Source organism: Mchenga conophoros, linkage group LG5 (assembly GCF_057382185.1).
Source record: "Mchenga conophoros isolate Kocher_MC1m ecotype Shallow Benthic linkage group LG5, M_conophoros_male_GT1.1, whole genome shotgun sequence".
Classification (NCBI taxonomy): domain Eukaryota; kingdom Metazoa; phylum Chordata; class Actinopteri; order Cichliformes; family Cichlidae; genus Mchenga; species Mchenga conophoros.
Genome location: NC_140530.1, coordinates 19606586 through 19628568, shown reverse-complemented (window position 1 = coordinate 19628568; position 21983 = coordinate 19606586). Strand labels below are relative to the sequence as shown.

The window sequence follows — 21983 nt, the reverse complement described above, 5'->3', positions numbered from 1 at the left end:
AAATTTAAACTAAGCATATTCCAACAATAAAAACTAAATTAAAATAAGAAAATCCACTCACTCTTCTAATACTCTTGGTGTTTATAACCTTTCCAGAAATCAAACATGTTGTTGCATTTTGATGGATGATGTGCGAGTACTTTCTGTGTTGACATATAAATAAAATCTTGAGGTTTTGCAGACATGTGACCGGTAACCACGTGACGTTAACTTGTCTGTAATTTTGGATGTGTGACAATTCGATGACTAAGCTCCCAGTCATATGCCCTAGAGAATGGTCAACCATCGCCACTCATAAGGGAAAACTGAGTATTCCCTGATTGGTTGAGAGTCAGTCATCTGACTGCCACTGGTTTTCAGGGAAAAATGTTTATTTCCCAATCAGCTGAGGGGGAAAAAACACCTTGTGATTGCTTTGGTCACTAATACAGTCCCAATCAAAAGTTTTAAGACCAATTAAAAAATGGCAAAAAAAAACATATTTTGCTTGGTTGGACCTTACCAAGGTTCAAATCAGACCTTCATGTTGAAGGTCTGATTTGAAGAAATGGCAGTGAGCTCCCAGATCCAGCTGAGTCAGCAGTAGGAAAAATCTGCTTTTCACAGGAACTTGGTAACAGCAATAAGAGAATACGTAGTTTATTCCAAGAAGATATGGTCTCTCTCCCATATATAATATCTTACTGGAACCGATATGTTCCAGATATCAACTGGAAGACAGTCTGGATGATCCCCCATAAATATTTGATTGTAAATAAGGTGAAGGAAGTTTCATTTAAAATTCTACATAAATGTTATCCAGCCAGTCACTACATGGTAAAATTTAAAAGAGACATAAAGAATAATTGTACTTTCTGTGGGGATCACCCAGAAACGGTGACATCTTTTTTTGTACTGTTCTTCAAACAGAGATGTGGAAGGAATTTAGCAGGTTTGTTATTGTCCATATTTTAAGGGAGTTTTCTTTACGATGGGAAAATGTTTTATTCTGTTTCTTTAAGTTCCCCAAGAAGAATGATAAATGTTTTTTTTATAATAAATTTGTTAATACTTTAAATTTTTTATCCATAAATGTAAGTTTACTAATAAAACACCATATTTCTGTCATTTTCTTAAGGATGTGGAATTGTACATACAATCAATATCAGACTCCACCAACAAAAAGGCTCTCAAAACAATATATATGTGAAATTTTGCGTGTATTCATATAATTATTACTTTTTTCTTTTTACCCCTGGTTTTGTGTGTTCATGTTCTGTTCTTCTGTATACTTCATCTGTTCGTGTGTTGTAAACTCATTATTTGTTAAATAAAGTTCTTTAAAGAAAAAAAAGAAAAAAAAAAGCAAAGAAATGGCAGTGAGACAAAACTTTTTTTTTTGAGCATGCAATTTATTGGAAACAACACTTAAACTGAAACAGACTGCTTTACAGCTGATCGAACGTTTAGGACCACACCTCCAAAAAAAACTGTAACACCAGTTGTCACCACACAGACGAGGGCCCTAAGTCATGAGGGATGCTCTCTGCAACATTTGGACATAGCCAGCTGGGTTTTGACGCCTCTGCACCTCCTGAAGCTCCATTGTTCCACCGAAGGAAAAAGCGGCCCCTTATGGCGCCCACTGTGGCGCCTAGAAATCATCTCAGGTGGGATCTGTTTGTCATGCCAGTAACGTTGGAAACCATAAGGACCATCAAGGTGAAATTTTTTTTTTCTCATCAAAGAATAAAAATTTCTTCCACCTTTCAATGTCCCATGTTTGGTGCTCTCCTGCAAAGTCCAAACGGTCAGTTCTGTGGCATTCAAGGAGACAATGTCTTTGAAGATGTTTTTGTTTTTGAAGCCCTTCAGTCTCAGATGCTGTCTGATGCAGTCGGCACCAGTAAGGGTCAAGGATTTGACAGACACCCAATTGGATCCTCCAGCTCAGTGCTGGTGAAATTGTTTTGGGTCTTCCCCTTGAGATTTTTATTCCATAACCCTCAGGATCATTTAAGAAATTCCAAATGACTGTGTTACTACGTCCCACCTCAACAGCGATGGCGCGTTGCAAGAGACCCTGCTTATGCATTTCAACAACCCGACCACGTTCAAAAAAGAACAGTTTTTTGCCTTCGCCATCAGAACATCATGACAGTGTGACTACCTGACAGAAAATGACAATGAATCCACATTTTTGCACAGATTCGGTCTTTTAAAGGCATGTGGTCCTAAACGTTGATCAGCTGTGAAACAGTGTTGTTTTCAATAAATTGCACGCACAAAAAAAGTTTTGTCCCACTCCCATTTCTTCTTGCTGCATGTTGAAGCTCTACTTGGAACCTTGTTAAGATCCAACCATTGAAAATATGATTTTTTTTTTTTTTTTTTTGTGTGTGGCATTTTTCAAGTGGTCTTAAACTTTTGATCCGGACTGTATGTTTGTGGACTTGGTGGAAGTGATGAGCTCGTCTAGAAACCGCTGTAGTGAATATGAAAAGTATAACGCAAAGTTGACATAGAGATCGATTGCCTTCAAATTAAAAGTTACATACTTTAAAACATAGTTGCTGCAGAACAGCTTTTGCTTTGACGACAAAGGTCTCCAAGTTGAACTACCGATCAGTTGGCAGTCAGTAGGAGGTTTTTGGTGTAGGACCTTCTTTGCAACTAATTTCACATAGCAAGAGCCAGAAAAGTTCAGGAATCACTTCCAACCAGCCGGGAACACATTTTTCCTTAGCAACTGGCAGTTGCTTCATGTCCATTATGGCGGAAAACTCCCAAGCAATGTGCGCCTGACATCACATGAGAAACCTCATGTGATGTTTGAACAGTTTTGTGCCAAATATCAAGTTCCTGATTGTTCTTAGTTGTAAAGAGTTTAATGACAAGTTTATTTTTGCCTTACAAGACTGTCACTTGTAAGGACGTAATTCTCTAAAATCATTTAGTGTGAGAGGAAGCCACCCATGCGCTTTCAGTAATTTTGGCTGCGCCTCACATTGCTTCACAGTGGGCTCTCTTGCATTTTAATGAGGTCCTATTCAGCACATCACACAACCACTGAACATCCTGGCTGAGGCAGGCTGGGGAAGATAGTTCTGTTTGGTTTCCAGCCCAGAGGCTTCTGTCTTTTCAAACAAATGCTTTTTTCCCCTCTCTACAGTTGTATCTATACAACTCAAAAAGCAAGTAAATATTTGCTCTAGTCTCTTGTAACTGAATGATATAAAACACCTGAACGTTCCCAGTAGCTCAGACCAGCAGCATCACATGCAAATCTGTGTGTGTGTTTGTTGTTGTTGTTGTTGTTGTTGTTTTTTTTAAAAAATTAATCTCATGAAATATACATTTCTATTGTTTTAACAGGTTCTTTTTTTAGGTGTCTGCTACAGTACTTTTCATTATTTTATAGCAGCATTCAGCTTTGTGAATAATTGCTAAGTTTAGTTTTTTAACATAAATTATGTATGGGTTGTTGCTTTATCTGAATCACCATCCTTCCCTCTTTTCTCCAGGATTATTCACGAGGATGGATACTCAGAAGATGAGTGTAGGCAGTACAGAGCGGTCGTCTACAGCAACACAATCCAGTCCATTATGGCTATCATCAAAGCCATGGCCAACCTCAAGGTTGACTATGAGGAGTCTGCCAGAGCGGTATGTCTTTAAAATACAGAACTTTTCACCCAGTGCCATCCTCTCCCTGAGGGAGATATGAGTGAAATGATATTAGTGATGCAAAAATGTTAAGATTTTGCAGCTCTTTTCATAAGTCACCGGAAACTTCTGAGCTTTAGACTTTTAAACTTTGCTCAGTGCACCTGTTGTAATATAATTAATGTTAAATATACATTAAAATGCAGACAAAGGGTCGAAGTGCTCCAATGCTCCCACGTAATTTTAACTTTGCCATTCAAGGTTATACTAAACCTGCAGGATAGTATAGTGCAGTTAAGCTTTAGTGATATCATCTTGACTAATCACTACCAAAATTTTCCTCTCTGCCTTCTTCATAACCCTTCATATCTTGAGGATTTAAGGATTTGAGGCAGCAGAAATTATGCAGATCAAGAATTTCTCTTTAAGTGCTGTGTGATCTATTCTATTCATAAATGAACACTGGGCAGCAGATATTGAAGATGGAAGCCTGCAGTGTCAGAGTACCACCCATAAAAAGATCACAGAAATAAAGTCAGTCTTTACTCTAGAGAACATGAAACAAAATCATTTGTTCTACTGAGCTATAATTTCTCATGTGATTCTTGCCTCATATTCCACCCCATCTTAGATTCATGCAGGCTGTGAAACTTTGATTGTTTTGTAACTCGAATAATCCTTGATTTGGTTTTTTTAAACACATTTGATATGTTTTCCAAATTTCACCCTCCTGGGTGACCTTTATTTCAGTGTAGCTGTATAAACGTGTGTGCGTGCGCCAGCCAATCCTGACACAACTGCCTGTTGTGTGTCAGGATTGGCTCTGTCAAGGTAGTAAGTGCTGCATGACGGGTTCTGCCGGACAGAGTATTAAAAAGTAATTTTTAAGTTAAGCATACCGCCATTGAGGTGAGCTGCAAAGAGCTTTTTAGTATCCTGTGTCTTTCAATCATTTCAGTCAAGAAGAAACAAGCTGCTTTACTCTACACTTGTTGTGTACATGCGTCTTCATTGTTTACCAAATAAATGTGAATGCAAGGTACTGATATAGGATCAGTTACGGCACTTTCAGACATATACTCCTTTTATCAATCAGATTAATCTTAGTCACATTAACATTGAAGCATTCACAAGATTTAGAGTGCACAGAACTCTTTTGTATGTCTGTGTGTTGCTGAGCTCACTAAAAACATACCTGTTTTGAATCATCACTGAGGGATTTGAGTTTTCATAATGCAGAATATTGTTTACCTCCCGTAAACTTGACTGCGAGGGGTAAGGGTGAGCTGCAGGACACTGACACAGAGGACAGAGAGAGAATACAAGCATACACGTACTTTTACCATCACTTTGTGGGTATGCCTGGATGAAGCCGTGAGAATCATTAACCCGAGCCTGTTGATTGACTTGTTTGAAGGTCGTACAGTTACAGGAAATTCAAGTTACGTAATGTGGAAAGAAAAAGAAGTCTCTGGTTATGAAACCAGAAGTGTGTAGGGTTTGTAGTTTGTGCTATTTTTAATTGATGCCTATCAAGATATCAGTCTTTAAAATGCAAAATTACCATAAGCACACACAGAATACGTGGAATAACAGCAGGTTTGTTTGTTTTTTCTGTGGCGGTGGCATATAACCAGTTACCAAATTTAATAACTGATTTTAATGAGAATATCAGTAACCCAGGGAATCTTGGCTGTACGCTTCAATAAACACAAGTTTCAATTTTCTCAATTGGTTTAAAAAATAATTCTGTGGTTCAGTGATTGATGGTTTTACTGTAATAATATTTTTTCTGATTTTGCCCTAACTAATGAAGTTAGTATCTTATGTCTCGTAATTATAAAATGTATTCTGAGCCAGGATTATTTTTCCATGCAAACTACAAATACAATGGAAGCTATGTGAAAGCAAAGTCCTGCAGTGTTAGACTTATCAGTCTGTTTCTTCATGAAGAAAAATAAGAATAAATGCATTTTTATATATTGATGTGTATGTTATGTTTTGTTTTTTTTGCACTAGGATGATGCTCGCCAACTTTTTGCGCTGTCAGGAGCGGCAGAAGAGCAGGGCACCCTGCCAGAGGACCTGTCCAACATCATCCAACGACTGTGGGCTGATGGCGGTGTCCAGAGCTGCTTCACACGGGCCCGAGAGTACCAGCTAAACGACTCTGCAGCCTAGTAAGTGCCTTAATAACCTGGGAGTGGAAAAAAACAAGAAGACATTCGTGGGCGTATCTTGTACTGTAAGGCGTTTAAAAAAAACAAAACAAAAAAACATGTTTAATTAATTTATGAAACCATTCCTTAATCCAGATTTAGAGCTAACGTTTAAAACTACTGCTATAAGTAGGTTAATCCCCAATATCCAAACCTTTTGTTATTTTTGTTCTACTTGTATTTTTTAATTTATTTAATTTACTTTCCATTTGTTTTGCTTTTTTAGTTTGGCCTTTCTTGTTATTAGATTCCTCTTTGTTATGTTTAATATTGTCCTATATTCTCTACTTCATCACATCAAACACTGACAAAGCTTGCGCAGGGAACAGTAATGGTTATTAATATTGAAGACATCAGTGTTTAATTTTATCAGTGGCTTTGCCTTATACGGACAACAGAGTCGAGCTCAGTCTCTCTGCAGGTCTTAATTAGCTCAATGACCCTTATCAGTTAAGTGCCCCATTTGTTGGCTGCATCGCTCTAATCTACTGGTGTAATAATGGGAAGAGAATGAGGTAAATGCGAGACGCTACCGGTGCGAGGTGGTTATCACGTCCACCCTCGGGAGTCTTGGGGAATAGAGAGCATTGTTAACCACTATATCCCTACAAGCTTCAGCAGCAATTAACAGCACTGCTTTCTGTTTAAATAGAAACCCTTCGATAATGACACTTTGATCGATGACACCTCCAGATTGTGCTGTGAGGTTTCAGTGTAGTGCTAAGTGCTTCCAGGTGATATTTAGCATCCAGGGAGAATAATATTGTTCTGTGTTTGTGTTGGCCTGTATAATCATAACATCTCAGTCTCGTGTTCACCGCCCTTGTTATAGCTGAGGGGACCCTGAAACATGCTGCTAACACGGCCTCACATTTAGCACCTCTGGGAGTGGACACTACAGTGTTTCATCATTGCTTTTATAGAGAGCAGAGTGAGTAGGTTGAGGACCAGATGAGTCTGGCACAAGACCATAATCCATATCTGAGTACCTGCTGAGAGGGAGAGAAAGAAAAGGAGGAGATAAAAGAGAAAGAAAATGGCACAGCGCACATTAACCGAGGCCTCTCTTCTATCACACCCTGGATCTGCTCTTCTTCTTCTTCTTCTTCTTCTTCTTTTTGTCTTCATTTTTTTTTTTTTAAAAAGAGGCTTTACCCCTAAGTTTATTACTTTCTCTCATCCACGTCTATATACATAAGCTGGGTCAGTATTGGTCTATCACACATATTTTGCTCTTTGAGTAAAAGATGCTTGGTGTATTTTAGATGTTTTGTCAGTACATCGTTTTCTCAGCAGAACAGCTCCAGCACAAGGCTACAGATCTACTGTAGCCTTGTGCCAGGTGTCTTAAACTTCTGTGTAATAAACGTGACAATATAAAGCCACCAACCTTCCAAAAAACAACTGCAGTTAAGAACCAAATTCTATGAATATACAGGATTTATAAACACAATGATCAAACCAAACACTCTTAAATCTGATGTATGAACACCAAAAGCAGCCTAAACCACTCTCTGGGCTGAGTGGGATTATGATTACACTGTCAGGCATGCTGAATGAGTAGTGGTATGAAAGCTCAAATATTTACACTTGGGTTGTGGTGTTGTTGGAGATTAAATTAAGTTCCAACACTTGCACAGTAACTCTTTTTTTTATGCAGCTGAATACTGCATTAAAAGATGGACAGATTATATGTTCGCCCTGTAGCTCTTTCTGTGTAGTTTATGAGATAAGATGAGATAAACAAAAGACACTGTCCCTTTGTGCTCGTGTCTGTTTAAAGACTAAGATCTCAGTGTCTCAGCAGAATTTTGTATTTGAGCTGCTGATCATACAGCATTATTTTATGATTGCTGAATGTTTGATGAGAAAAAACTTGAGCTTTTACAAACCGCAGGTTGCGACGTTTGCGGCATTTTAAAGCAAGCTAGAAGATAGAAACTTAAAGGACAAGCAGTCTTGTGGTGTTCTCTGACAGGATGTCAACACATGTAATACGATCATAAATTCGTCTGTGTTTAGACAGCAATGTGCTGCCGGTGTCTGTCTCCAGGAACAGATGGGGCTTTGAACCAGAAAGAACATTCTCTCACATCTTACCTCAACAAAGTATCTCAAGATGAAACACCCTTTGTTAGGTTAGAGGAGGATGCTCTAAGGTTGATAAATAGCAATGTGTTTGTATCCTTCCATCAGCTACCTTAATGACCTGGAGAGGATAGCCAAGCCAGACTACATCCCCACACAGCAAGATGTGCTGCGGACTCGAGTCAAGACCACAGGCATTGTGGAAACACATTTCACCTTCAAGGACCTGCACTTCAAGTAAGACTTCTTTTACTGTTTTTCTCGGCTCTTTAAGCTAATTTTATGAAACAAAATTCAAAATTTAAAAAAGATACATTAGGCTGTAACCTGTAACTTTTTTTTGCTTTTCCCCCCAACTGTTTAAACATCAAAAGTGAATAATTGTTTAAGCATGCTAACTAAAAGACATGGATTTGATGAGTCAGGAATTTAACATTTATCTAATAATACAGTTAATCATAGAGCATGAGACGCATCACCTTTACATTTTACCCCTCAGCTATAAACGGATGATGGGGTTTGTCGTCAAACCGCTGGGCAGGCGGGCAGGTGGATGTGCAAGTTTGCAAATGTGATAACTCAAAAAATGAGGCAATGTAGACGTTTGAAATTGATACCTTGGGTGCAGCTGCTGAAGGTCGGACGAGTTCGAATCCTGGTGACCTTGACATCGAGGTCAAGTTTTAAGACAATCTTGTAAATGCAGGATTTTTAAATTGATACCATAGGTGTGTGTGTATTAGTAGGCTGAGGGGTAGTGCTGCATTTTTGTGATTGCTCTGAGCATTCTTATTTACATATTGATAACATTAAATTATGAATGTGAACAAAAAATGACTGAACAAAAGCACTGCAGTCTAATCTGATCTTCCAGGCTTTATAATGTCACTTTAAGCTCTATTTAATATGCACATAAAAACGCCTTTTTCAGAAAATGATGCTTTACTGCTTTGACTACAAGTTGTCATCGAAAGGTTCTGTGTAGAGGTCCATAAAGTGTTGGATGCATGTCACACTGAAAATCTTGTGTTCCCGAGGACCATTTTCAGCTGCTATTTAATTATTTAGCTTTTTCAGTTGTTATAATGCAAATGAAGTAACTGTGAATGATTCCTCACTGATAAAGGCTTAAGTCAAGTAATGATGAGGTCATGTATATATGATGATATACATGACCTCAAAGAGTTTGGGCTCCACTACTTCTAGTAACTTTTTGAATATTGCCAAAGCAGCCAAGAAAGTGTGTTTATGGGCTTATGAATCATGCTTTTATATTTGCACTGTAACTGTTGTGGCTTCTTTGAAGCACACAATGTTTCTTCTTTACTGAAAGTCATAAAATTCTCAGAAAGGAAAACATTTATTTATTTTCCAGTTTGCAGAGCAGTTGCTCATTTGAACAATTGAGGCCATTATTATTAGTATTATTTAACCTTTAACAGCTCATGCCATCCATTACTGTACTGTAATGTCACATTTCTACTTACGATTCATAGCGTAAAAAAAAAAGAGGGGAAAACCTTCAGTGATGAGCAAAGATCGATATCAGTGATTGCGAGTAAACTGTGGGAACGTGTGAGATTTTAGTGACTGAATGGTTGCCATTGCAGGATTATACACATCAGTGGAATAATTGCAGGAATGCAAACTGTTGCTGTTTTGGAAATTTGAACACTGATTTCTAGCCATGCTTCTCAGAAATGTTTTTGTTTGTGATTATTGCTAGTGGTGTTATCCCCATTGCTATAACCACACACAACCACATTATACTTCATATCTGATGCGCACAGTAGTCAAACAACAGGGGAAAGTATTTGTAAAATATTCAACACCTCTTCACTCAGTTTACTGTAAATAAGCGTGTCAGTGTGTGGCTCCCATGTGGAAGGCGTCACATCGTGTCTCGATATATAAAGTAATCCTTTGTAAAGGACATTAACCAAATCCATGCAGACGTGTTTACCTAATCCAGTCTCTTTCGTGCTGGAGTGTATGATATATATGACTTATGTGAGCAGTGCTGTGGATGAGCACACTGGTGGGGTAAACAGTGTAAAGTGTGTCACTGTTCTAAAGATCGCTGCTTCAGTCGGCACAAAGCTGGCCGTTTTGGGAGAGCCAAAGTGCTGCGTAGTGAATCAAATTCTGCTCAGCAGGAAGAATACTGTCATAATATGAGTATTGCTTTAAAATGTCACAAACGGTCAACTATATCTTCTGAGAAGCTGAAAAGAAGGAATATTGAGTCTGGCACAGTCGAGATGAGCATCCTCGCTCGTGCATCCAAGTCAGAAGCCATCTTCATGAATAAATTATACATAATCTGAGTGAGAAACCTTCCGCACCATGCGTCATCCTTAAGTCTTCTTGTTACCAGCTGCACTGTGCTGAAATGCCTTCAGGAGGCAGGGAAATGCAGAGGCCTGAAGAGAGGCAGAAGTGGGAAACTAGGTCGAGAGACCTAAAAATGTTTCCTTCATTGCTGAGTCCCATCCACCTCATAGGAATATGTTTACACTGCGTTTGTTTGTACAGGATGTTTGATGTTGGAGGCCAGCGGTCAGAAAGGAAGAAGTGGATCCACTGCTTTGAGGGAGTCACAGCCATCATCTTCTGTGTAGCCATGAGTGCTTATGATCTGGTCCTAGCTGAGGATGAAGAGATGGTGAGTAAACACTTAGAAAACAGTTGCTGAACTTCACATTGGAGTCCAGTCCCAAGAAAATGAAAAGAACTGGAAGGAGGGCCGAGGTTTCAGTGAATTCATTTCCTTTGTGTGGTCTCGTAGTGTTCTCTAATAATCTCTTTATCTCCGCATTTGTGCCCGGCCCACCCAGAACCGGATGCATGAAAGCATGAAGCTCTTTGACTCAATCTGCAACAACAAGTGGTTCACAGAGACGTCCATCATCCTGTTCCTCAACAAGAAGGACCTGTTTCAGGAGAAGATTGCTCACAGCCCTTTGACCATCTGCTTCCCTGAGTACACTGGTATGTATGACTGCCTCAGTACAAACACAATCATAAACACATTTGTCATTGTGTTTATTCTTTATAGCAAGCCCAGTGATAACGTTGCAACTGTGTAGAATGATAAACACGAAAAACCTGTTTTGAGACTTGTTTTCACTTGCCAACCTGTATTTTTCATGAAATCATGAAACAAAATCTAGCCCCAGTTTGTATTTCTTGTGCATTATCAGTCAATTCATGTGTCAGAAATGAGCAACTTTTTAGAAAACAAAATCTGAAGGTGTTTTTACAACACTTTCCCAAAATCTTCTTTAAATCTTCTGGATGCAAATTATACTCCCCCCCTCCCCACTTGCTTTCCACTAAGCCAGAAATGAGCGTACTGTTTTGGCACAAGAAAGGTGCCCCCATTTTTAATGAAAATATGAAATTTAAAAGATTCACATCAGTACAGTGTAAGCAAATGCACTCCATGTGTCCTTCCTGCTGCGTGCTCTAATCAGGAAAATCCTTCACCTGAGAACTCTTTAGAAGCAGGCAGTAAACTCTCGTCTGCTACATGTGAGAAAGGAAAAGTGCAAACAACATTCCTCGGGGTCCTTAAGTAAAACGGGGGTTTCTTTGACTTAAATGTAACAGACTGCCCATGCATAAAGGTGCAAGTTGCAACTACGTGCACAACTACAATGCAGGATAAGGAAATAATAATACTTGATTTGTAGGAATTGCTGGAAAAGAGTTGATTTGGATGAGTGCCAAGTGAAACTGTCTCTGCCTATCAGCAAAAAGATTTGACTTCTTTTCCACACTGATTAAGCTCTCCTGAAACTTTTCTCAGGCCCCAACACGTACGAGGAGGCCCAGACTTACATCCAGACCAAATTTGAGGATCTGAACAAGAAGAAGGACACCAAGGAAATCTACACCCACTTCACCTGCGCCACTGACACCAAGAACGTGCAGTTTGTGTTTGATGCCGTCACCGATGTCATCATCAAGAACAACCTGAAGGACTGTGGCCTTTTCTGAAAATCAGTCTGAGAGTCGAGGTGAGTCAAAAGAAGAAAGGACTTGAAGTCACTAAGAGCCATGTGGATTCATAAACCAAAGTGACTGAGATATTTTTGTTTGTTTTCTGTGTTTCTGTTAGGATTACTTGAACCGCTCTGACCATAGCGATGGGGGATTATACACGGATCATGAATGACTGCACTGGCCAACCACGATTTATGCTTTGATCTGCTTTTTAAAAAGACACCTAAGAGACTGAAAACCCGACGAGCCTTGCAGATTTTCAACAATTGCTGATCCAGTTGCTCGTGTTATTAACTCTTTGGGCTATGACCACAAAAATCAACATCTATTTTATTGTTTTTCTTTATTTTCAATTACTAGAGGAGGGGAAATGTTTTCTTTTGCATATATATATATATGCATTCATTTTACTTTTAGAAATTCCAATGTGCAAATTATTAACCTTTTAATCACATGATGCTTATTTTTTAAGAGCTGAAGCACAGGCATGGACATAAAATATGATTCATAAAAAAGTGCTTTTGTTATAATGTTTACATCAGTTCATCATTCATAGCAAAAAGTATATATTCTGCATGACTCAACTTGGCAAATATTAGCTCTGTAATCCACACAAAGTATGTAACATTCCAACAAAAACAAAAAAAATAGGAAAAAAAATTAAAAAGCTAAAAAAGAAAAAATGGCTTCACCTGCTGGGGGGGAAATTGTGGCTCAATTCTAAACAATATTTAAAGTATGTGTGTACCTAACATTCTTTCACTTTTATAGTATCATTTCCATGTCTGTTGCAGTATATTTGTGCCTTGACTTCTGTTTACAACCATTTCTTAGAAATGCTTTCAGAACTGTTTGACCTACTGTGCTCTGCTGCCTAGAATCTCTGAGTAGTATTGTGATTGTTAATGAGAGACAAAAATCTAATTCCGTAAAGAGGTTAGTGTTTTTGGTAAATAATAAAATGCTTTAAAAATTCCTTTATGATTTAATTTAAATAAAAGTAGACATCACCAGACTCGGTATATTGGGGTTTCCTGTCTGTTGTGTTACATTAATATTGCTGCCAGTTCATGTTTCAGGTGATAACTGAATAAAATGTTCACTGAGAGCTTTGATACTATATTTTTTTGTAAATTTGTACAGATGATTCAAACAAAGGGTTGATGGTTTTACACCAGTAAAATAACCGAAGGGTTGTTTTTAATATCATGGCTAAGCAGGTTTTGATTAGATGGTTTCAGCCACGGAGGAAGAACTAAACTCCAGTAATACATATCTTTGTGTTCATCAATGTCAATTGGACACGGTAAAAGCAAAGAATGCTCCTGGCCTTAAATTCTCCACAGATGACTGACTTTAGCATTAGAGCAGCTGATCAAAAGCTGGCAAATGTAGTGAACTGTAACACAGCTACAGTACTGTGCAAAAGTCTTGAACCACCCCCCTTTGTTTTGCTTCCAAGGTGACTAATTTGTAATTTTTCTTTTTAGGTGCACTTGATTAAATAGTTCTCCGGGCTTTGGGGCTTTCTGGAGGTCTTTCAAAGTTTTCATTTGCACATTTGGCTGTTTTTTGTTTGTTTGTTTTTTTCATTCCAGTCTTTGTCACTGACTAATTTTCAGAGGATTTTTTTTTAACACCGACCAATGAATTATTCAAGCAGTAAATTCAAGGTATCAACCAGTGTTGTGTCTACACAGCCAGTGGTGTTGGGGATCTTGTCAAAATTGTGACGCAATTATGAACAGAGGAAAATGCCATCAGTTTTTAACCCACTGTGCAATATCATCTGGAAAGTGTCGTACTGGGATTGGCTTCTTTTTTCAGCATGACAGTGATCCCACATCTGGTAAAAGATTACCTGGTTAGAAAATATGTGTAACTATTGGTTATGGATTGGCCTCCTCAGAGCCCGGACCTCAATTACTCTGAACCAGTGTGTGCTCGTCTTGACAAAGAACAGAACAAAAGCAGCCAACATCTAAAAAATAGCTTTGAATGTCCTTCAAGTAGCCTGCAAAACATTTCCTGAAGACTACTTACAGAAATTGCAAGAAAGCTTGACTAAGAGAGCTCAGGCTGTGTTGAAAAATAAACCAAAGAATGATTTAAGCTTGTTGGAAGATGAACTGATGTACTGTATTTATAGGTTTCTAATCACAAAAATCGCTGCACCCATTTCCCAAACAAAATACAAAGAAACGAGGGGTTACAGTACTTTTGCACAGTAATGTGTACAACAGTCAGTGTTGGTAAACATGCATCTGTTTGGCATAAGCTACTCCTTATATTAGACCAAAAAAGACTAAAGGAGTGCTGCATTAGCCCTTTAAAACCTGAATCATGAAATAATTGCCAGAAAGCCAGGAGTTTATGGAACAGTCTGACAAATTTGTTTAAAAAATTAATTACATTTTTATTGCCATGAGTTTTCATTTTTATCGTATTTGCTACATCTGCCTTTATTTAAAAAAAAAAAAAAAGCAGAAAAATTTATTGTTCTATTAATTTAGATTTTTCAGGGGGAAAATCTCGCTGATGTCGTAGAAGTCTCAAAAACAAAAATCTGCGCGTCTCATATAAAACACTAGGCGTTCACGGGTTAAACACAAGTGTTAAAAAGTGTTTTGCTTGTGCTTGATGTTTCTTTTCATTTACAGGAGGAAGACTTCTTAATTTGAAAGTAAGAGACCTGCTATATACAGCTTTTTATTGCTTCAATAATGTCTTCTGTTTGATGCGAGAGGCATGCACGAATTTTAAAAACACTGAGACTGCCATCTGGTGGACACATGCATATAGAGATAATAGCTGATCAACAAATATTTACAGACTATTCAACTTTTTTGGTCAGTCTCTAACAAAACTATCACCACCAAAAGCATTTAACACTGTCAGGAAACAGAAAACGTCTCGTTGCAGCTGTTCTTGCTATATAGCATATATAGTACATTTCGATTGTAGCTTCTACAGGGGAAACTATAGAAGCAGATGAGACTGTTTTGGAGAAAAGGTTTACATTGTACTTTGCAGGTCTAGAGAAATATGTTGCGTCTTAAAAACCACACAGTCAGATGCATCTGCTATTTATTGAAAACTGACTGCATAAACACTTCACCACTCAGATTTTTTGATTAGCAAATGGCAGCGGCAACGTTCAGTTTACCTGGACATGAAAATGCCTGGGATATTGTTATTGTTATTGATGAGCGTGATAAGGTGGGAATAGAAAACAGCAAAAAGTTCACATTAGCTTGTGGCATACTAATAATACAGTCTTACCAAAGCTGTGACTTCCTCCTGAAATGATCCTTCAGGAGGAAATTGTGACAAAGCTTGTTAGACTTTTTATGGCCTATAAAGCACATATATAATAATACTGACATTCATAATGCTATATTGCATATTTGCATTGCTGTAGGTTTAGTAAAGGAATCTATTATTGACAGGGGTGGTAATGTAAAAATGCTTGTTAGCTGCATGCAGAAAAATCCGCATGACCCTTTGGTACTCTTCAAGCCAGTTTCCCTTGCAAAGTATTTTCTCCAGAGGGCGCTCCGGTTCTGTTAATTGAAGACAGGGTGAAGTCTCAGGCACACAGTAGGTCCTTTAATCATCAGGTATGATGTCAAAGTCTCTGTGCAGTCACCAGTTATTTCAGTTTTATTTTAAGTGCTCGTCCGTTGCAAATGCTCATATGCTACTTAATGTTGGATTGCTCCCCAACTGTCTGGATGAATCCGTCATTCAGATTTGCATAGACATCTATTCACGAAATGTAAACGGCAGGTGAGGTGTTAAATGACTGATCGGTGCATTTACATTTTGAATCTTTTGTTGTCACTCTGATCCAATGATTTACAACCAGCCAGCAGCAGGAAGAGAGATTTCCTTCCTCTTTGGGAATTATAAAGAACCACAAAATAACTGTGAACTTGTGGGCTGAACATTTATGATGGAAACAATGGCTGGGAAATTATTTGAACACGCACACACACACGCACATCACCAAATCTCGACTGATCTTGCCATCTTAGAGTTTGTTTTCTGGCTCTCTGACTTTTCTATGTCACACACAATAAGAGTATATATGAATCATCCTCACCCCATAAAGACCAAGAAAAGCTAACTTAACAGTGCATATTAGGCCATACAAGAATAAAATGAATGATTTTGTACCCAGAAGTGAAACAAGAAGTTCGTCTTAGCCTTTTTTAAAGAATAAAACTACACATTTCCTAAAGCTTGGGAAAAAAAACTGTATTGTGTGTTTGTGATGTTTTATATATGACTTTAGGCCATTTTAGCAGATGTTTTGATTATTTTTATATATAGCTTTCTGTTTTAATCTGCTAAGATCAACATCTGGTTAAATTAAGTATCCCCCTGATCTTTGAACAACAACTTTAAGCACTTGCATGTAGCTCAGGTTTAAAATAAAAGAATTTGGAAAGCCTCCAGCAGGACCTAAAAGTGAATTAAAAGTTTATCTTGTGTGCCCTGACTCAGTTACTCAAGCAGCTTCCATAATGAACATAAATCCTAAAACATTTGAGATTTGAAATGACAGGAGAAAACTGAGCATAGGCAATGGGATGACTATAATGAAGATAATAAGCAGTTCATCTCTGGTCTGATTGGGGATAGTCAGATTTGCTTAAGTATCAGCTTGTACAATAAGTCAGTCCATTAGGTATTTAGGAGAGCAGCATTGCTCTGCCTGTGCAGAAAAATAATCACAGTTCCATTTAAAGCACAGTGCAGTTAATTACTTAATTCATCCTGTAAAGTGTATGGGATGTGTGGTGGACACAGAAGGACTCTTAAGGGGAACCACTGATAATGGGAGTCTTTTGAAGTCACTAATTTTGGGGGGAAACAAATAATTCCCATTGCTAAAAGCCTGGCGTTCTTTAAAACCTACAGGTTGCACTCAGATAGTAGCCTATAAAATGAACCATTTACAGTCTTGTGAGGATTAGATTGTCAGGACAATTCACTTTTTTCTGGATGGCAGATTCAGAGCCACACACGCACACAAACACAGGTAGATAGATTCATGCACAAAGCCAAGTTTTCGTATAAATCTAACTCTGGAACAGGTAAACTGGCTCCGTTATTCTGAGGCTTGCTGTGAGCACTAATCTGCACATGAACAGTGGGCCATCAGGATCATTCCCCAAAGACCAACAACTTAATGCATGCCTTAGCCCATTGGATTTGCATACGCATTATTTTGAATGGAAGGTGGGGTGCCAAATGACTGTTGTGGTGGTGGCATGCAGTTACATTTACACTCGGGCACTTACTTTGCTTCTGAATAAATGGATGAGAGTGCAATGAGCCACCAATTGAACAAGCACCACAAAAATTAGAAGTAATCTGAAAAAGAGCGCTAAGGTTTGGATTAAAACACTCATGTGGGAAAGAAAAAGGGGCTAGGAAAGGAAACACAGTGAAAAGTGTTTGATTACGTATAAATGCATCACAGGGGATATGAAGCAGTCAGTCAGTCGCAGTCAAAAAGAAAGAAAGTTTTTTTTTTTTACCATCTGATAAGTTAGGGGTTTGCTCTGACAAAAAAACCAGAAGCTTCTTAAAACTTCTACTATTTGCAGTTTTGTTTAGTTTGTTTTTCTGAAGCCAGAAAGCGATTTTATGATCGCATTTTCAACAAAATAAGTGAATTAAAATGAAGTAAAAGCTGAATTATTATTATTATTTCTGGGAGCGATAGAAAGAAAGACTTTTCATATCTCTCATAATCTCATAACATCATTTATAAATGCTACAGGCCCACTAAAGTAATCTCTAGGTCTGGGTTAAATCTTCCCAGGTCTTTGCGTTCAAACATTACACGACAACGGTGTTTTATGATGAAGGGTATGTTTAAAAAAATCTGAATTGAGTTGTGGGGGTGCTATTCTACAGAAGTATCTTTTTTTCTCTCCTGCTGTTTTGCAAATGAGCTCTGCGGGCATCCTGCGCCCTGATTGGCTCATTCAGACACGAGTGGTTGTAACTGGCTGCAGAGCGCGGAGCTGTAAAAGGAGGCCAAGGGGGCTGAAATTTTCACTCAGCATATCAAGCGACTGGAGCCGAAAGGGCTGACTCCTTACTGGGGACACTAAATCCCGCGACTGCTTTGAACGAATCGGGACAATTTTCTCTTAATGGGACGAAGCTGTCACGTTCAAGGTAAGCGCTGTGTAGCCTAAACTCTTGTTATTATATACTTTCATGAAGTGTTATTTATTAGTTATGAGGGGTTTCATGTCTGTGGGGCGCTGCATTAAATCCACTCCATCATTTTCTTTCTTGCAGATATAAAGTTTTACAGATGAAAGGAAAAGAGATGGTAAGTTTGCTTTATATTAATTTTATTATAAAAGTGTAAACCCCGAAACCATTGTAGTATATTCTGAATAGGCTAGTAGAGTCAGTCTTTCCACGCGTGGAACATGTTAAATCGTGGGTTTTGCACATAGCATTGGTTTCCCCTAACAATGATAAGAGTTCATTCTGTCCTCACATAAAAACAAGGTGAAGTTTAACTGTTTACCAGACATTCACTGTTTTCATCAACTGGGACGTTGCTTAATTTCCGTGATAGAACATGTTGTCCGATACTTCATATAGGCTACCTGCTGATAATCCTCCTGTGCACGTTCCTTACTTCCTTACGTTTTGTGCAGCAGCTTGCAGAGTTATGATAAAAAGCAAAATGGGGGCAGAAGGTCTTGCAACAGGGTCAAATTCTGCAGTAGACTAGGAGATGAGAGGTCATAGAGGTTCAGAGGTTACTGTATTGACAAGAATCCTGCAATTACCTTGCAGTTGTGGTGGCGGGTATTGGACTGTGTCAGGTTTCCTCCTGTACTGCTTATCCTTTCATAGGATTATGAATTAAAGTGGGTTTAAAAAAAGGAGACCCCACTTTTCCTTTTTTGCTACTCCATCACCTCTTGTTTAAGTTTGAGTGAGCCACCAGTGTCCACTGGCTGATTCTGACCAATCCGCTCCTTGAGTCAGAGAGGAAGCAGGAGTATTACCCTGGTAAAATTAATATGCAGGCATGTTGCACCCTTAAAGAGACAGGACCCCTGTAGCTAAGCCGAAATCACCTTTTTGTGTGCAGGTCGCTTCACTTTGGGCAGGACGTCTTTTTCTCTCTCTGGAATAACATTTGTCTGGGTTGTCAGTTGAATCATTTCTGAGTCAATGAAATTAGGGCGTTCACTCTAGTTGTTGGTGTGGTTCAGTGAATTAACGGACAAACATATAGCCTTTGTTTTTGAAATTGGCTTCTTGAAGAACTGCACTCTTTGAACAGCAGGTCAGCTGACCTTAAAGATTACAATAGGAAAAGATGTTCTTTCATAGGCTGAAATGTACTCCAAGCAAGTTTGAACATGTCCCAAAAGTAGTCCCTGTTCCTACCTTTACCCAGCACTCCATTTAAAAAGGATTAATGATTATCAGTCATCTTCTTTTGTTAGCTTTATTCATGCTCCATATCATATGACTTATTGCCAACTTCTTAACACTCTTTGTCTTTTCTTTGCAGCTTTGCCTAAGTGACTCCGGTGACTGCCTACGGGAGCAGATGCAGTATATGATGAGGTCACTGCAAGATTTAAAACAACCTTGGAAAAGCTGCCCTGCAGCCAGGCGCCCCCTTGCTCCCATCAGCGCTCAACTCCCAGCCTTAGTCCAACACTCGGCACTGGCACGCGCTTGTCAGCAGCGAGCTTTGCAACGGGAGCAACGCGCACGCCTGCGGATGTCTGATGCCAGCACAGCCAGTACCTACGACTCTGCCTGCTGCCTGGCGAGTCCTCTGGAAGAGGATGAGGACGACTCCAGCAGCCGGTTTGGGTTCAGGCTGAGCACGGCCTCTCCCAGCAGTCACAAGAGTCTGGAGTTTGATTCAGGCTACTCCGAGGCCTCGTGGCAGGATGATGGAGTATATCTGAGGAGGACCAGGAATGTGCGGGTGTCATCTTCAGCCTGCATGCGCACACAAAGATTGCCAAGCGGACGTATTCGCCCCAAATCCACCTCCGACGTTTGTCTGGAGACATGGACATCATTTGAGGCCAGTGACCCAGAGGACTGGACAAACTCTTTATTGACCAGAGGGCGCAACCGCCAACCTCTGGTTTTAGGTGACAACAGCTTTGCAGATCTCATACAGAACTGGATGGACTTGCCAGAATGTCCAGAGCCTACCAACCTGAAGCCAACTTCAAGGCCTAGGCTGGGAAAAGCCTTCTTCGTCAATATGAGGAGGAAACTAGTTGGACTGTCTAAGAGTGTGGAGGACAAAGTGAGGATGAGATCCACTGAATCTCAGATTAACAGAACTGACAATGCTGCAAAACGTCTGTCCTGTCCGGTTGTGGCAGCACAGTCCAAAGTTCCGTTTTTCCACCAGTCGCACGCGTGCATTAATGAGCTTGATGCGGACTTCTACCGCTTTGCAGCTCTCATGAAGTCAGGCAGCCGGCAGCCTATAATCTGCAAAAATATTATCAGCTACATCTGACATCCATTTTCGTGTGGAGCCATTTACAGACTGAACAATCCTCAGAGTCACTTTATTTTTATATGACTGTTTCCCATTTTTAATATGCTGAAAATAAAGAAGTTATAAAAACCCAAACTCTACCTGCTCTTATGTATACCTTTCATTGGTTATTTTAAATTCCCAGAGACATTTGGAACACATTCTGCCATCATTATCTCAGTTTCCTTACACTGATAATAAATCTCCACAGTCTGGTCGGTTAAAGGACGCTTTAAGCGTCCTCTCCTATAAAGCAAATGAATGTGGTTTCATTTATTTTCATTAGAAATGGGCACATGAGATGGTGGTTGTAGATGGATGGTTCAGTGTAACTGGGGTATAATAAAAAAAAAAGATAAATTGATAGCGTGTAGGAAGCGCAGAGCTATAGTCATTCCAGTACTTTGTTAGATACCATGGGACTCATGTTCTTACTCAACAAAAAGTTGAATCCATTAGAGAGGCTTTAACCAGGACAACAAAGTTATTTACAGGCCAGAATGTTCTTTGTTGTCCTGGTTAAAGCCTCTCTAATGGATTCAACTTTTTGTTGAGTAAGAACATGAGGCTGTATCAACAGAGTGCTGTGTTCCCAATGAGGTAATTCCCCATGTGTCTGCAGTAAAAGGTGAGAGGAGGCGAAGCAGCTGGCTGCAGATGGTGCACACATTTATTCTCTTTGCTTTATGAAGAACGTCTCGCTAATAGCTCCCTGCCTCATTTAACCTGGGCTCTGCTCTTACTGTGGTCCAGCCTTACAGGTGGTACCAACTCATCCACACACTTTACTTAATGGTATACTTAATCTTGTGCTCACCAAGCAAAGGGAGAAAAATGCTGAGTGGCATATGCACCAAGATAAGCTAACAATCACTTCACCTTTGCCTTTACAAATTCACTTTGCTCATCAATTCAGAGGAGAAACTACACCAGACCATATAAAGATAAAGAATTTTCCCCCAATGGGATTTCCCATGCTCTCTGCTGCAGCCAGACTCACCAATCATGCCTGATATCAAGGACAGGGGAGGAGAGGAGAGAAAGATGGCTCTAACTGGGCGCTGTTTGTCTTGGCCTGTTTATCAAGGTCTCCTGATGGAATGTCACTGAGGGCTTACTGCTGAGCACTCACTGGGGATAAAATGAGCTCTTATCATGAAGCAGTTACAATATTCACATGATAGTTTCTAAAAGGCAGCTAAACAGAGCGTCTTTGTGAAGAGAATCTCAGCAAATCGTCTGGGTGTGCTCTTTTTCTCTGGTTCTTCCTTGAGCTCATTATATTTAAGGCGCATGTTAGTTTCCAGTGGGAATGAGAGAAAAGGACACAAGAAACAATGAATCCAACACATTAATCACCTCAATGGCATTTTGCCTACTGAACATATCCCACTACATGCAGTAGATGTGAAAGCAGGAGCATCTTTTATAGCTATTTACAGGCCAGAACCAGT

General features: G+C 39.3%; 2 protein-coding genes across 2 annotated transcripts in view; both read left to right on the top strand.

Moving 5' to 3' along the window:
* The window catches only part of LOC146574370 (guanine nucleotide-binding protein G(i) subunit alpha-2-like), a 63789-nt gene extending 50721 nt beyond the window's left edge, over positions 1–13068 (top strand). The window contains exons 3-9 of the mRNA XM_085273977.1: positions 3504–3645; positions 5665–5825; positions 8061–8189; positions 10488–10617; positions 10790–10943; positions 11764–11974; positions 12076–13068. Coding sequence (XP_085130103.1) covers positions 3504–3645; positions 5665–5825; positions 8061–8189; positions 10488–10617; positions 10790–10943; positions 11764–11954 — 907 coding nt within the window. The 3' untranslated portion in view covers positions 11955–11974; positions 12076–13068. The remainder of the gene's footprint in view (positions 1–3503; positions 3646–5664; positions 5826–8060; positions 8190–10487; positions 10618–10789; positions 10944–11763; positions 11975–12075) is intronic.
* A 4952-nt stretch (positions 13069–18020) lies between these two features.
* Positions 18021–20625, top strand: LOC146574369 (PAK4-inhibitor inka2-like). The gene is made up of 3 exons (XM_085275555.1): positions 18021–18158; positions 18285–18318; positions 19528–20625. Exons 2-3 carry the CDS (start codon positions 18301–18303, stop codon positions 20506–20508), a joined length of 999 nt encoding a protein of 332 aa, XP_085131681.1. The 5' UTR covers positions 18021–18158; positions 18285–18300; the 3' UTR covers positions 20509–20625.
* The last annotated feature ends 1358 nt before the right edge of the window (positions 20626–21983 follow it).